Source organism: Misgurnus anguillicaudatus, chromosome 4 (genome assembly GCF_027580225.2).
Source record: "Misgurnus anguillicaudatus chromosome 4, ASM2758022v2, whole genome shotgun sequence".
NCBI lineage: Eukaryota > Metazoa > Chordata > Actinopteri > Cypriniformes > Cobitidae > Misgurnus > Misgurnus anguillicaudatus.
In genome coordinates this window covers 37,759,518-37,771,056 of record NC_073340.2, presented here as the reverse complement: position 1 = coordinate 37,771,056, position 11,539 = coordinate 37,759,518, and the positions used below count along the sequence as shown (strand labels likewise).

Below are 11,539 nucleotides of genomic sequence, written 5' to 3'. Positions count from 1 at the left end.
GCGTTTGCAGCACACACTTCATATGCACGTGCCCGTTCAACTCATACTGCAGACATCTAATGGTTTATACTAAGTTACCTTCATTTCTTTTTACTATACACGCTCGATTACTTTATCTATGATATAGTGTAAGTTAGATGTCAGACCACTAAACTGGAGATAATCCTGTCACGTCATCCATTGAGTGAGCGTCAGTCTGAGATCAAATCAGATTTTTTCCTGTAACTTAATTGTTTGAAAACGGTAACACTTCACAATAAGGTTGTATTTGTTAACATTAGTTAACGCTTTTGTAGTTAGCATAGACTAATACTTCTACACTACAGCATGTATTAATCTTAGTTCATTTTCATTTACATTATTAAAATCAAAAGTAAAACATTAATTACGAAGTAATCATAAACTAACATGAATAACTGCACTGACATTAACAAAGATTAATAAATGATGAAAACTGTTGCTTGTTGTTACTTAATAATATAGCTAATGCATTTACTAAAGTTAATAAATACAATCTTATTGTGAAGCGTTACCTAACAATCTAACACAATTTATTTAGTAAGTTACTAGTAAAACGGTCTTTCTGCCTCCATTTAAACTCCGCCCACAAAAACACGTCACAATGTTAAGACTGCGAGCCTCGTAATGAATTACTGCGCATGCACAGATGGTGGTAGCCCAAACCAATACTTTTAGGGCGGTTTCCCGGACAGGGATTAGACTAGTCCTAAACTAAAACATATTTAAGAGCTGTCCAAACTGAAAACAACTTGCACTTACATATCTGTTTTAGTAAGGCATGTTTGTTAAAACTAGTTATATTTCCTATTTAAACTAAGGCCTAGTCCTGGATTAAGCTGATTCCTGTCCAGGAAACCGCCCCATAAAGCAAGAAACATACAATAACAACAAACAATAAGGTGATTTGAATTCACTCGTGAACTACATTAATGAAGTAATGTAAGTAGTGGTGTATGAGGGAATTGACTCATACAGATCCACTAGTATAGCTTTAGCTGCTATAGCTGTAGTATAGGTGCTATAGCTTTTACAACACTTGCATTTAAACACTTTGGGGCAGTTTCACGGACAGGATTTAGATTAATCCAGGACTACGCTTTGGGACACAATACACGTGTGCATCTTAAGACAAAACAATACCACTGGTATATGTTAAGATATGTCAGGGCAAGATGATTTTAATTAAGGCGACTCAAACATGCTTTTTAGTCTGGAACTAAGATAAGCCCTGTCTGTGGAAACTGCCCTTAAAGATTAAACAGAGTTTTTGTCATTTCAAGAGATGTCCAGCGAGCGGCGCTATAACTCACACATAAGATTACAGACAGAGCTAAAATCACTCAGTTTATGATGATTATTACATATGCTCAGAGACTTATCTGATAAAATAAAACATATTTCTCTATTAGATATATCTGAAACCATTTATTAATATTAAGTTCTGCAAAAATATGTGTTATAAATGTTATAAAAGTTTGATCTAACTGATTTAACTTGCCCACAGAGACTGTAAAGTGATAGCAAAACCTGTCAATCCAAAGTTAAAGCTTGTGCTCGTGTTTTTAAATCTACAGTGTGGACAATAAATATATATATATATTAAATAGGTGTCCAAACATCTAAACAGCAAGTATGTAAGAGAGTTCAAAATTGAAAGTGTGTAGAGGAGGAGTGTCTGGAGAGAGAGAGAGAGAGAGAGAGAGAGAGAGACAGAGAGAGAGAGAGAGAGAGAGAGAGAGAGAGAGAGAGAGAGAGAGAGAGAGAGAGAGAGAGAGAGAGAGAGAGAGAGAGAGAGAGAGAGAGAGAGAGAGAGAGATGAGTTGGCATGAGTTGTTTGGTGATCAGAGCCAATAGAAATCTTGCAGGGTGATAAGATCCACATGCGAGTGGAGGAGAGGAGCCAGAAACGAGAGTTCAAACAAACAGAGAGAGAGAGAGAGAGAGATATTTATAAAGTCACCTAAAGAAATCTGCATCAAAGTCTTTGTGGATCAGTCCCAGAATCCCTCAAACGTCTCTTAGACCAGAAACTAAGATTTGAACACAAACTCATGATAGAGAAGCAGTGAAGTTCAGCAGACGACTCTTGAGGGACCTCCGCTGATGGGCATCATCAGATCTTTCTGTCCACATCTCCTCCATCTCTGACTACAGCTGGAATACAAACTAACAGTGAGGTGAGTGATGAGCGCAACATCTCTGTGTCACGTTCAGACTCTGAAGATGAGTTAACATCAAGAGTTTTCCTTCTCTGTGATATTACTGCTCATATTTAACACAGATCAGCTTTTCTTTACTTAGACATGAATGACAGTTTAACATCACGCCAGCATCAAATATCAAACGATGATCTTGTACAGTGTGTTACTGTATGATTGTGTGAGACATCTGCTCTGTGGTTGTGTTGTGTGTTTATTTTGTCAAGTCTGTGCTTGTGTTTTGTGAGAGTGTGTGATCGGATTATTGGTGTGGTTTGGTGATTTCTCGCCCTTGTACTGTTGTGTAAAGAGGATTTGTGTGAGCGCTCTATAATCAGCAGTTTTCATTTAGTTTTTTCATCAAATGTTAGTCACATCATCACACGCACACAGTTTTACAAAGCATTGTTACACTGTAAAACATGCAGCTTTTTTCTCAAATCAACATATTTAAATGCAAAGTGATATAAATTAATTTTTAAATGATGTCAACAGGTCAAAACTTAGTAGATTAAATTGACTTGCAAAACCAAGTTGTTTCAACTTCATGCTGCATTTATTTTACAGTGATAGGATTCAGTTAAATGTTTTATGTTAAACAGTTCAGTTTAAAGCTTCAGGGAAACGATAGCTTGATCATTTTGGTCTGTAAACGCAGAGCGATGAAACTGAAACTGACCAAGTTCTTAATAAAAGTTTTGGTTGGGTCTCGCATGAAAACAGTGATAGTTCATTACAGTCATATTTTAGTTTGATTGACCGACATGTAAACGTTGGAGAGATATTCATCCAAATGATCATCATTATTAATTCACTGCTCTCTGTCTTTCCATGAACTATATCAACATACAGGATTATCATCTGGAATAATTCAATCTTCTTAAAAACATTTATAATGCTAATAAAACATCTTATATCTAACAGAACAGACAAAGAAATCAATGTCATTCATTAAGGTGAAAGTAAACTCAACGCAGCATTCAATCCATGTGTGTCAGATCCTCACAAAAACTAACTGAATGTCAATGTTTGTTTGTTTGTTTGAGTCACTGATGTGAGATCAGGTGGATCTGTGAAGATAAAAACAATCTCACAATCTCATCTCGGAGTAAATGAAATATTGACTGTCAGATACACGTCTCATATTGAGCATGAGGGGTTTGTATTTGTAAATCTTTATATATTTTAAAGTGGGTTTGTGAGGTTTCTGAGAGCGTTGAGATGTTGTGTATCTTTGTGTTGATGTTAAATCTGAATCTCTCTGAACTTCATCCTTCTCTCTCTCGGAGGAGAAACGCTTTTCATTTTAACACCAATAACACGTATCATGCACCTCATCTTTCTTTGCTATTATATTAAAATGAAGAAATGTAATAAACTATGAAATAACCCAAGAAGATATGTGGCAATTATTTAACAAATGATATGTTTGCACTTTATAGCCATAGCTGTCTCTCGCTCCCTTAAAAAGATTCATTATTCACTACTTGCATTTGTCTACAAAATTAAAATGAAGTTAAAACCGAAACATAAATTCAGTCAGTTGTGTCCAAACTTCTGACTGCTGGTGACCCTTAAAATAAATGAGAGTAGTAAAGAGATGTTTAATGTCTGTGGATTGATGAAATGAGACGGCAGAAGATGAAAGTTTAGCTTTAGTTTTGCACAGAAAGAGCTGAAGATGTTTCTTGACTCTCACAAACAGAACTTTGATAAAAAATGTCGTATTTAAAACAGTGCTGTAAGAAATCCTAATACTGTATCTTTTGTGTCGTTTAATCTGCTTTCATTCAGGTTTGACTGTCTTATATCCTATCAGCTCTTCAGTTGGACATCATAACCTTTTATTAAATGAGAGTTGATTTAATGTGTGAATGAATCATCTGAGTGAATACAGTGAGAAAATGATTCATATAAAATATCCAGATTGAAGTGATTTCTTCCTGAACTCAACACAAACACACAACTATAATGTAACTGATTAACACAAATCATACAGTATAGTTGATGAAATGACCCTGAGTGTGTTGTGTTGTGATGTTTGAAGGTCATCATGGGTTTGAGTTTGGATGTACACACGTATACTCTTCACCAGGGGTGGGTAACATCGGTCCTGATGTGTCGATGTCCTGCAGAGTTTAACTTCGGCTCTAATCAAACACACCTGAACAACTAATCAAGATCTAAAGAGTCACCTGACAACTACAGCTCAGCTTTATCAGGGTTGGAGTTCAAATGTGCAGGACATCGAGACTCCAGGACCGACACCTGCTCTATACTACACTGATCAGATGTGTGCACTATAAACATGAGATGATGTTAACATCAATGTTGTGTGTGTGCTTTGAGTTGAAACCGTTACAAATGTAAAAGATTTAAAAGCAGCAGATGATGATGACGATGATGAAGATTGACTGTTTGATAACATGCTGTTCATTTTCTCTCTATGCTTTGTGTCGTGTGCTTCAGTAAGACTGACATGTTGGCTTTCAAAAGCATATTATTATATCTGAATGGAAATATTTAAGTCTCTTTTAATAGCTCATCATTAACAACACACAACCAGAAAAATGAATAACGTCTTATATTTTTCAGCTCGTTTTGGGATTCTTTTCTGAGACTCGTTGTTTCCTGCACAACATGATGCGTCATATTCTCAAGAGTTTGCTGTAGTTATGCAGCTGTTTACCAGTAACTCACTGTAAATGTATGTTATTTACTGGTAACAGTTTCTTCAAAGTTAAATGAACATTAAACATTAAGAAGTCTTTATCTTTACAGAATAAAACTATAAAATGACAGCCTCATGCAAAGCATTCTGGGAACCAAGAATCCTCATCAACCTTTTTCATTTTTTTTCTTCAGATTTTGTTTCCCAGAATGCTTTGCATAAGGCTGTCATTTTAAAGTTTTATTCTGTAAAGATAAAGACTTCTTAATGTTTAATGTAACTTTGAACAAACTGTAAATACATTCATTATATCTACAGTAAGTTACTGGTGAACAGCCGTCAGTAATGCTGTCATTTCTACAGACATGTTTAACCGTGTAGAGATGAGATGAAAAGCTTATGAAGTCTTAAACAGAAACAAACTCTTCAATTCTGATCTTACAAACAGATTTCCTGAGATCCTGTCTGTGAAAAGCATGCAGACTAAAGTCTCAAAGTCAATTTCTCAGATAATGAGCGTCAAAGATTGATTTTCAGACTGGAGATCAGGTGTAAAGTATTTCAGTATTTTTACTTGAGTAAAAGTAATTAAGCAGTTTATTTTTTATGCAACTAATTAAGAATTCAACTATATTTAATGTGAATTAAAAGTATGATATTATTCTTTAAAATATATTGAAGTTAAAGAAAAACACCCTGATAAAGTACAGATACTCATCCTTTAATAAAGTATTCAGTTCTTAACACCTCTGAATGATTTTAGATGTCATGTTTTCACAGAATGATCTTTATATTATTGGATGATTTTATGCAGAAATCAGTAAACCTAAAAACAAAAAGAAAACTTCCCAAAATAAAGTCCAGGAGACAGTCAGGGACGAATCTTCAAACTTTCCCTGATCCCGTGTGTCTTGTTTAACATAAAGCAGAGAAATATGAAGGAGTGTCAGATGAAGTTCAGAAGAGTTTGAGGGAGATTTATGAGCACCATATCAAACTCCAGCGACTCCTGAACCCAAAACAATTCACATTTATCATCTTTGTGAAAACCGCTGCACTTGGCCTGATGGTGAACAACACGACTCACATGGGATTCATAAAAGACTGCCATTACTGGAGATTTGAATCAATAAGAGTCAAACTAAAGTTAAACCTTTGGGATTTCATGGAGAAGCGTCGTTTCATGATAAAAGAGGCACTTTGTAAATATTTCATAAGAATGAATCGATCTCATTTGTTTTGAGTATGTGAAGCATCTGCTGTAAAGATGTGTGGATGATTGACAGGTGATCTCTTGCGTGGATGATGCTGTAATTTGTGTGTGACTTGTGTCTTTATATGAACACACACTTCAGGATTAAAGGATCAGAGATCGGCTGTTTGACAGAAATCCGCTACAGATGCTTGTAAAAGTGAGAAACTAAAGCTGAACTATCATCACAATACAGCTGGAGTCAATATTCACGATGTTTCAGTCATTTTGTTTCTAATATAACATAACAACATTGAATAAAAACTGTTACGATGATGAGTTTTTATCTTAGGCAGTTAAGTTCCCTAAAGCATTAGCTGTAATTTTGATGTGTTAACCTTTTAGCAGAATGTGAATGTTTATAAATGTTTTTCCACAAGAGTTTAACTCATTTCCAGCACATGAATGTGGCGTTTAAACAGACTGAAATGTGAAATAGCTCAGTTATTTTTATATCTGCGTCATGAACACAAACACACACAACAGGAGGAGCTTCACACAGAAGATTCGTGATCATTTTGTGGAAATAAAGATGAAACACTGATCCATTTATTTTTCCATTGTAACAAAACTCAAATGAAAATATAAACTTTTCCTAAAATGTTAAATAAGCACCTTGATCCTTTCAAATCCTTTTAGTTTAAAGACATCATGTGTTCCTATAGGTATAACTTATGCTCCGATCAATTACATTTCTTTGGAATTTGTTTTATTCATGAACAAAGATTCTCTAACTTGCAGCCAACTTTCCACATTTCCCCTAACTTTAACTTTTCCACATTGATGCATTTCTCAAATCTCTAGGTTAGTAAAAAACAAGAACAGATTTTTTGAGAGGATGTTTTTTGGTGCATAAAGTTCCTCTGTATGCATTTATCATTGTATTTATTTATTTGTCTTTGCTCTTCCACGTCATTTTATTCCTGAAGATGTTTTATCTGTTTTGTCAGCTTTAGACAGAAGACGATCAGAATGTTATTTTAACGGTAGCTTTCATTGCCTTTTGCTTGTTTTTGAAAATCAAATAATCACGTTCTGGGACATTGTCAGCTGGGAATTGTAGTGACTTTTTAAATATAATCATTTATATTAGACTAAAAATCAATTAGATGAGGGCATCTGTCTGGATACGATGTCTCTGGCTCTTAGCAGAGGCTTTAATGTTGACTCCCATGTTAACGTTCCCCTAATGATAGTTTTCAGTTTCCAGAATGTTATTTTCCAAGGTTTGATTTTGGTTAGCCAGGAAAGTTTGCTTTAGGGAAAAGAACTTAGTTTTAGGTCAGTTTAACGTTAACCTAACTTTCCTGGCTAACGTTACTAAAAATAGCCTTCTATAGTCGTAAAGAAAACTTTCCTGGCTAACCAAAAACAATCCTTGGAAACTAACGTTACAGGACTGGAAGCTGTGAGGGCTTGAATCTCAAGGCTCTCGTGTGTTTTTCTGTTTAGGCTTTAACAGCCTAAAGAATTTTAACTCCACCTGAAGGCCTGACCTGTTTAATTATTGGTGTCATTAAAACATGGAAAAAGTCAGATTTTCATCATATGTCCCCTTTAATGTTATAATTGGGTCCCCAGTGCTCTATGAACCTAAAAATGTAGATCAACCCAGTAACTTAGTTTTGGTAAACCATTCTCTGCAAACATGTGAAAAAAAAATCGCTCATTGAAATTTGGCTCCCCTTGTGATGTCAGAAGGGGATCTTATAATAATCTGCACTATCCAATCACGGCACTGACATTTGTGCAGAGATCAGCTCATTTGCATTTAAAAGGACACAGCCATAAACAGCAAATATTTGCTCACACCTACAAAGTGGAAATGAAATGTCCTCTTTAAATCTCTTTCAGACTGATTGTTTGTTTTCTTAAATGTTAATTCTGATGATTTTCTGTCTCTTTTAGGATGAGCCGCAAGGTCGCGCTGTGGCTGCTGTTCACCGCCGCTCTGTGTGGCGTCTCCACCGCTCGCAAGAATCGACCGCCGAGCTCCATCCCGTCACCTTTCAAAAACACCGGCAACACCTCGGACCGTCGCGGCCGTAAGCAGGAGGTCCTCGCCTCGAGCCAGGAAGCTCTGGTGGTGACGGAGAGAAAGTACCTGAAGAGCGACTGGTGTAAAACTCAACCCCTGCGGCAGACGGTCAGTCAGGAGGGCTGCAAGAGCCGAACGGTCATCAACCGCTTCTGTTACGGTCAATGTAACTCCTTCTACATCCCGCGACACGTGAAGAAAGAGCAGGAGTCGTTTCAGTCGTGCGCGTTCTGCAGACCGCATCGCTTCACAACACTGACGGTCGAGCTGGACTGTCCGGACCTACAGCCGCCGCTCCGTTACCGCAGGATTCAACGCGTTAAACAGTGTCGATGTATGTCGGTGAGCGTGACGGAGTCTGGGAAACAATGAGCGAGTTACTGTATAAACACTATAGGCTGCTATCTGAGGCTGTAGGACTGCACGCGTTCAGCACAGCGAATCAAGAGGAACCGAATCACCGGCATCCATTAGATGAATCACTCGTACAGTTCATTTACCCGCTTTCATTAGAAGCGAACAGAAGTTCAATAAAGGCCCACGTGGTTGCGCTCGAGTCTTACGGACCGAACTGAGAAAGAATCTGACAGAGACTGGAACCCGCCGGTGCCGCTGAGGTTACTTTAGAGTTAACATCATGATGACGTTTAGACTATAGAGCGACTATACAGAGATTCTATAGATCAGTAAATCTCTATTTATCTAAAGAAAACTGAAGTTTATATTAAAACTATTTGAAATAGCCATCTGCTTTTTTCTTTTGTTTAGACATCAAGTTAAAGCTGGAGAAAACTTTCATCAGCCCAAACTTAAATGTACAAAATAAAAGCTGTTAGTAGTTTGATTACACACTTTACATTCACGTGTAGTATTAGTAAAAGTTAAACTTGATGGATTTGAATGTTAAAGATGAAAGTGGAATCAGTGAATGTTTGCGTGATGTTGATCATCACAGATAGACATGTAAAGTAAACACTGAGTGCATACGTGAGGAATAATTGGAGACGGGCTGTTGAATTATTCAAAAATTATGCACACCCAACGTGGTAATGTGGCTCAATGCAAAGCGGAGTTACACCACGAGTGTGCATTATTTTCAGTATATCACGGGTCTGTTGAATGCTTTTTTCTGATTGGTTGAGAAATGTTCAACAGCACACCTGACCTGTCAAATGTCCTAGAGTGGCCACCAGATCAATGTCTGTGGTAACCGTGTATAAGAGGAATAATTGATTACAGTCCTTTAAATGATTTGAAAGTGTATCTCTGCTTCGCATTGTGTGTGCATTATTTTGTAATAATTCAACATCATCAATTATTATTATCCTTACATAATTAAAAAAAGGACTGGAGTCAATTATTCCTCTTATATCACAGACATTGCTCTGGTGGTTGTTTGGGGATATTTGACAGATCAGGTGTGCAGTTATAGAAAAATAATCAACACCTGTGGAACATTTCTCAACCAATCAGAATAAAGGATTCAACAGAGCCGTGGTATAATCTCAATAATACACATGTATTCACTATACGGTTTCATGAAATCAAACCTGTATCATATCTTTTCTCAAACTGTGTCATTTTGTAACGATCGAATGAATGGATGCTGCCGACCCTGAAAATGGCCAAATATCAGATGACCAGATCTGCATCCATCTGACGATTAAAAACAGAAACTGTGATTCAAAAGTTGTGTATCTTGAGTGTAAATCTCAAATCACATGAAACGGAAATGTTTGAATTTAATAATCCCTTTATTTTACATAAATTACAGTGTTCTCAAAACCATCAAACATACAAACAGTTATTGCACATAGAGAGCAGACATCAGTCCTTCATCCAGACGTCCAACACAGACATGCTAAAAACAAACAAGAATGCTACATAAAGATGTTAATATCATTTACATGAATTAAAATTAAATTTAAATACATTTTGAGAAAGTGTGTGTCAATGCAGCGAGATAAGAAAAACACTTGATGATGAATGAAATGAGCGAGAGACTCCAGAGCTCAGAGACACGATCACCAGACGTTTGTTCTTCCTCATATTCAACATGCTGAAGTGTCTCTTTCAGGTCCTGTAGTGTGCTTTAAAGATGCTGAGGTCAAGGCTACAGGACTCAATTCAATGCTTGTGTATCATTCAGTGAAAAGCATCTGCTGATGTTTAAAAACTCATCGTGAAGCAGACGGATGAACTTTATATCGCACGCAGAGTTTCTCTTCTTCCTTTTATCCTCATCTATTAAAAAATAAAGTTGAAACTTTTTTTGATGATATTGCTTCAAGACCTCCAGTACGTCCAGTGAACTTTAATGTCAATGTTGTGTGAGGTCGTCACACAGGATATGACATCACAGTCAGAGGGGTAAACCGTAGATGACTAAAGCAACACTGAAGTGATTTCTGCTGTGTTTGTGTTTGTGTGAGTCTTTAAAAGTCAGCGAGGGTTTTTGAGATCATCCACAAGTCTTATATCTTCATACCCAACTTTGCTTTCTGAGAGAGAAACACAAATAAAACTAAATCTCTAGAGTCATCTGATCAATGTTATTAATGCAGAGAGAAATAAATGAGGAGTCTTACGATTCCAGATGCGTGTTTGGGTTTGATGCTGTATGTCGCTTTCTCCTTCACCTGTCTGAAACTTTCTTCTGCGGCTTTTAGTCTGAGAACACACAAACGCACTCACAAAGTTATTCTTCAAAAAAATCACAATCAAAGTAAAATTAATCTGTAGCTGCTTTTTCTTTGCTTATATATTCAATTTGCAATTTAAAGTGTAATGGAAACGCGTCAATTTTGCCAAAACTGGGGGTGATTTTTCAGGCAATTCAAAAAAAGGTGTATTTTGTAAAACTGCAATGGAAACACTTCATGCACATTTCAGGTCACCTGATGCAAGTAAGTTCCATAATTGTTATTTAAAGATGAAGCGATACATACAAAACCTCCCAGAAACACCTCAATACATGTCTGCTCATATAAAAGGCTTTCCTTGGCATTCATGTTTGGATAAAACTCCTACATCTCTTTTGATTTAAAATAATGCCCAGTGCAGAGGATGTGATATTCGTAAACTTACCAACATCAGTCGATGTGATGTTTAAAATTACTTTTCACAAGAGAAAAAACTACATTTCAGTCACATTTCATCGATTAAAGGAAAGGACGTCATTTCATAATAGTTTTTTGTCAACAAACTAGTCAACTAATTGAGATCTGTTATGCGCAAGCAAAAACAAAACATCTGGACACACACACACACACGAGTCAAATATAAAAAGTACTTGAATATTAACTGTTTGGTTTATAACACTGAATTATCAGACACAAACCGGCTAAAAATGTAATGCG

General features: G+C 36.5%; 2 protein-coding genes across 3 annotated transcripts in view; one reads left to right on the top strand and one right to left on the bottom strand.

Annotated features, from left to right (window-relative positions):
- Positions 1-1,861: 1,861 nt before the first annotated feature.
- grem2b (gremlin 2, DAN family BMP antagonist b) lies at positions 1,862-8,924 on the top strand. The gene is made up of 2 exons (XM_055175948.2): positions 1,862-2,198; positions 8,051-8,924. The coding sequence occupies exon 2, from the start codon at positions 8,052-8,054 to the stop codon at positions 8,550-8,552; it is 501 nt and encodes a 166-aa protein (XP_055031923.1). The 5' UTR covers positions 1,862-2,198; position 8,051; the 3' UTR covers positions 8,553-8,924.
- Positions 8,925-9,915: 991 nt separating this feature from the next.
- The window catches only part of fmn2b (formin 2b), a 39,644-nt gene continuing 38,020 nt past the window's right edge, over positions 9,916-11,539 (bottom strand). For both annotated transcript variants that reach the window (XM_055175947.2, XM_055175946.2), the window contains exons 18-19: positions 10,769-10,850; positions 9,916-10,681 (exon numbers count right to left, since the gene is read on the bottom strand). In XM_055175947.2, the coding sequence (XP_055031922.2) occupies positions 10,655-10,681; positions 10,769-10,850 (109 nt within the window). In that variant the 3' untranslated portion in view covers positions 9,916-10,654. The remainder of the gene's footprint in view (positions 10,682-10,768; positions 10,851-11,539) is intronic.

What these genes read in the sequence shown, in the direction of transcription:
- grem2b (XM_055175948.2), top strand. Translation starts at nt 8,052, where the DNA reads ATGAGCCGCAAGGTCGCGCTGTGGCTGCTGTTCACCGCCGCTCTGTGT.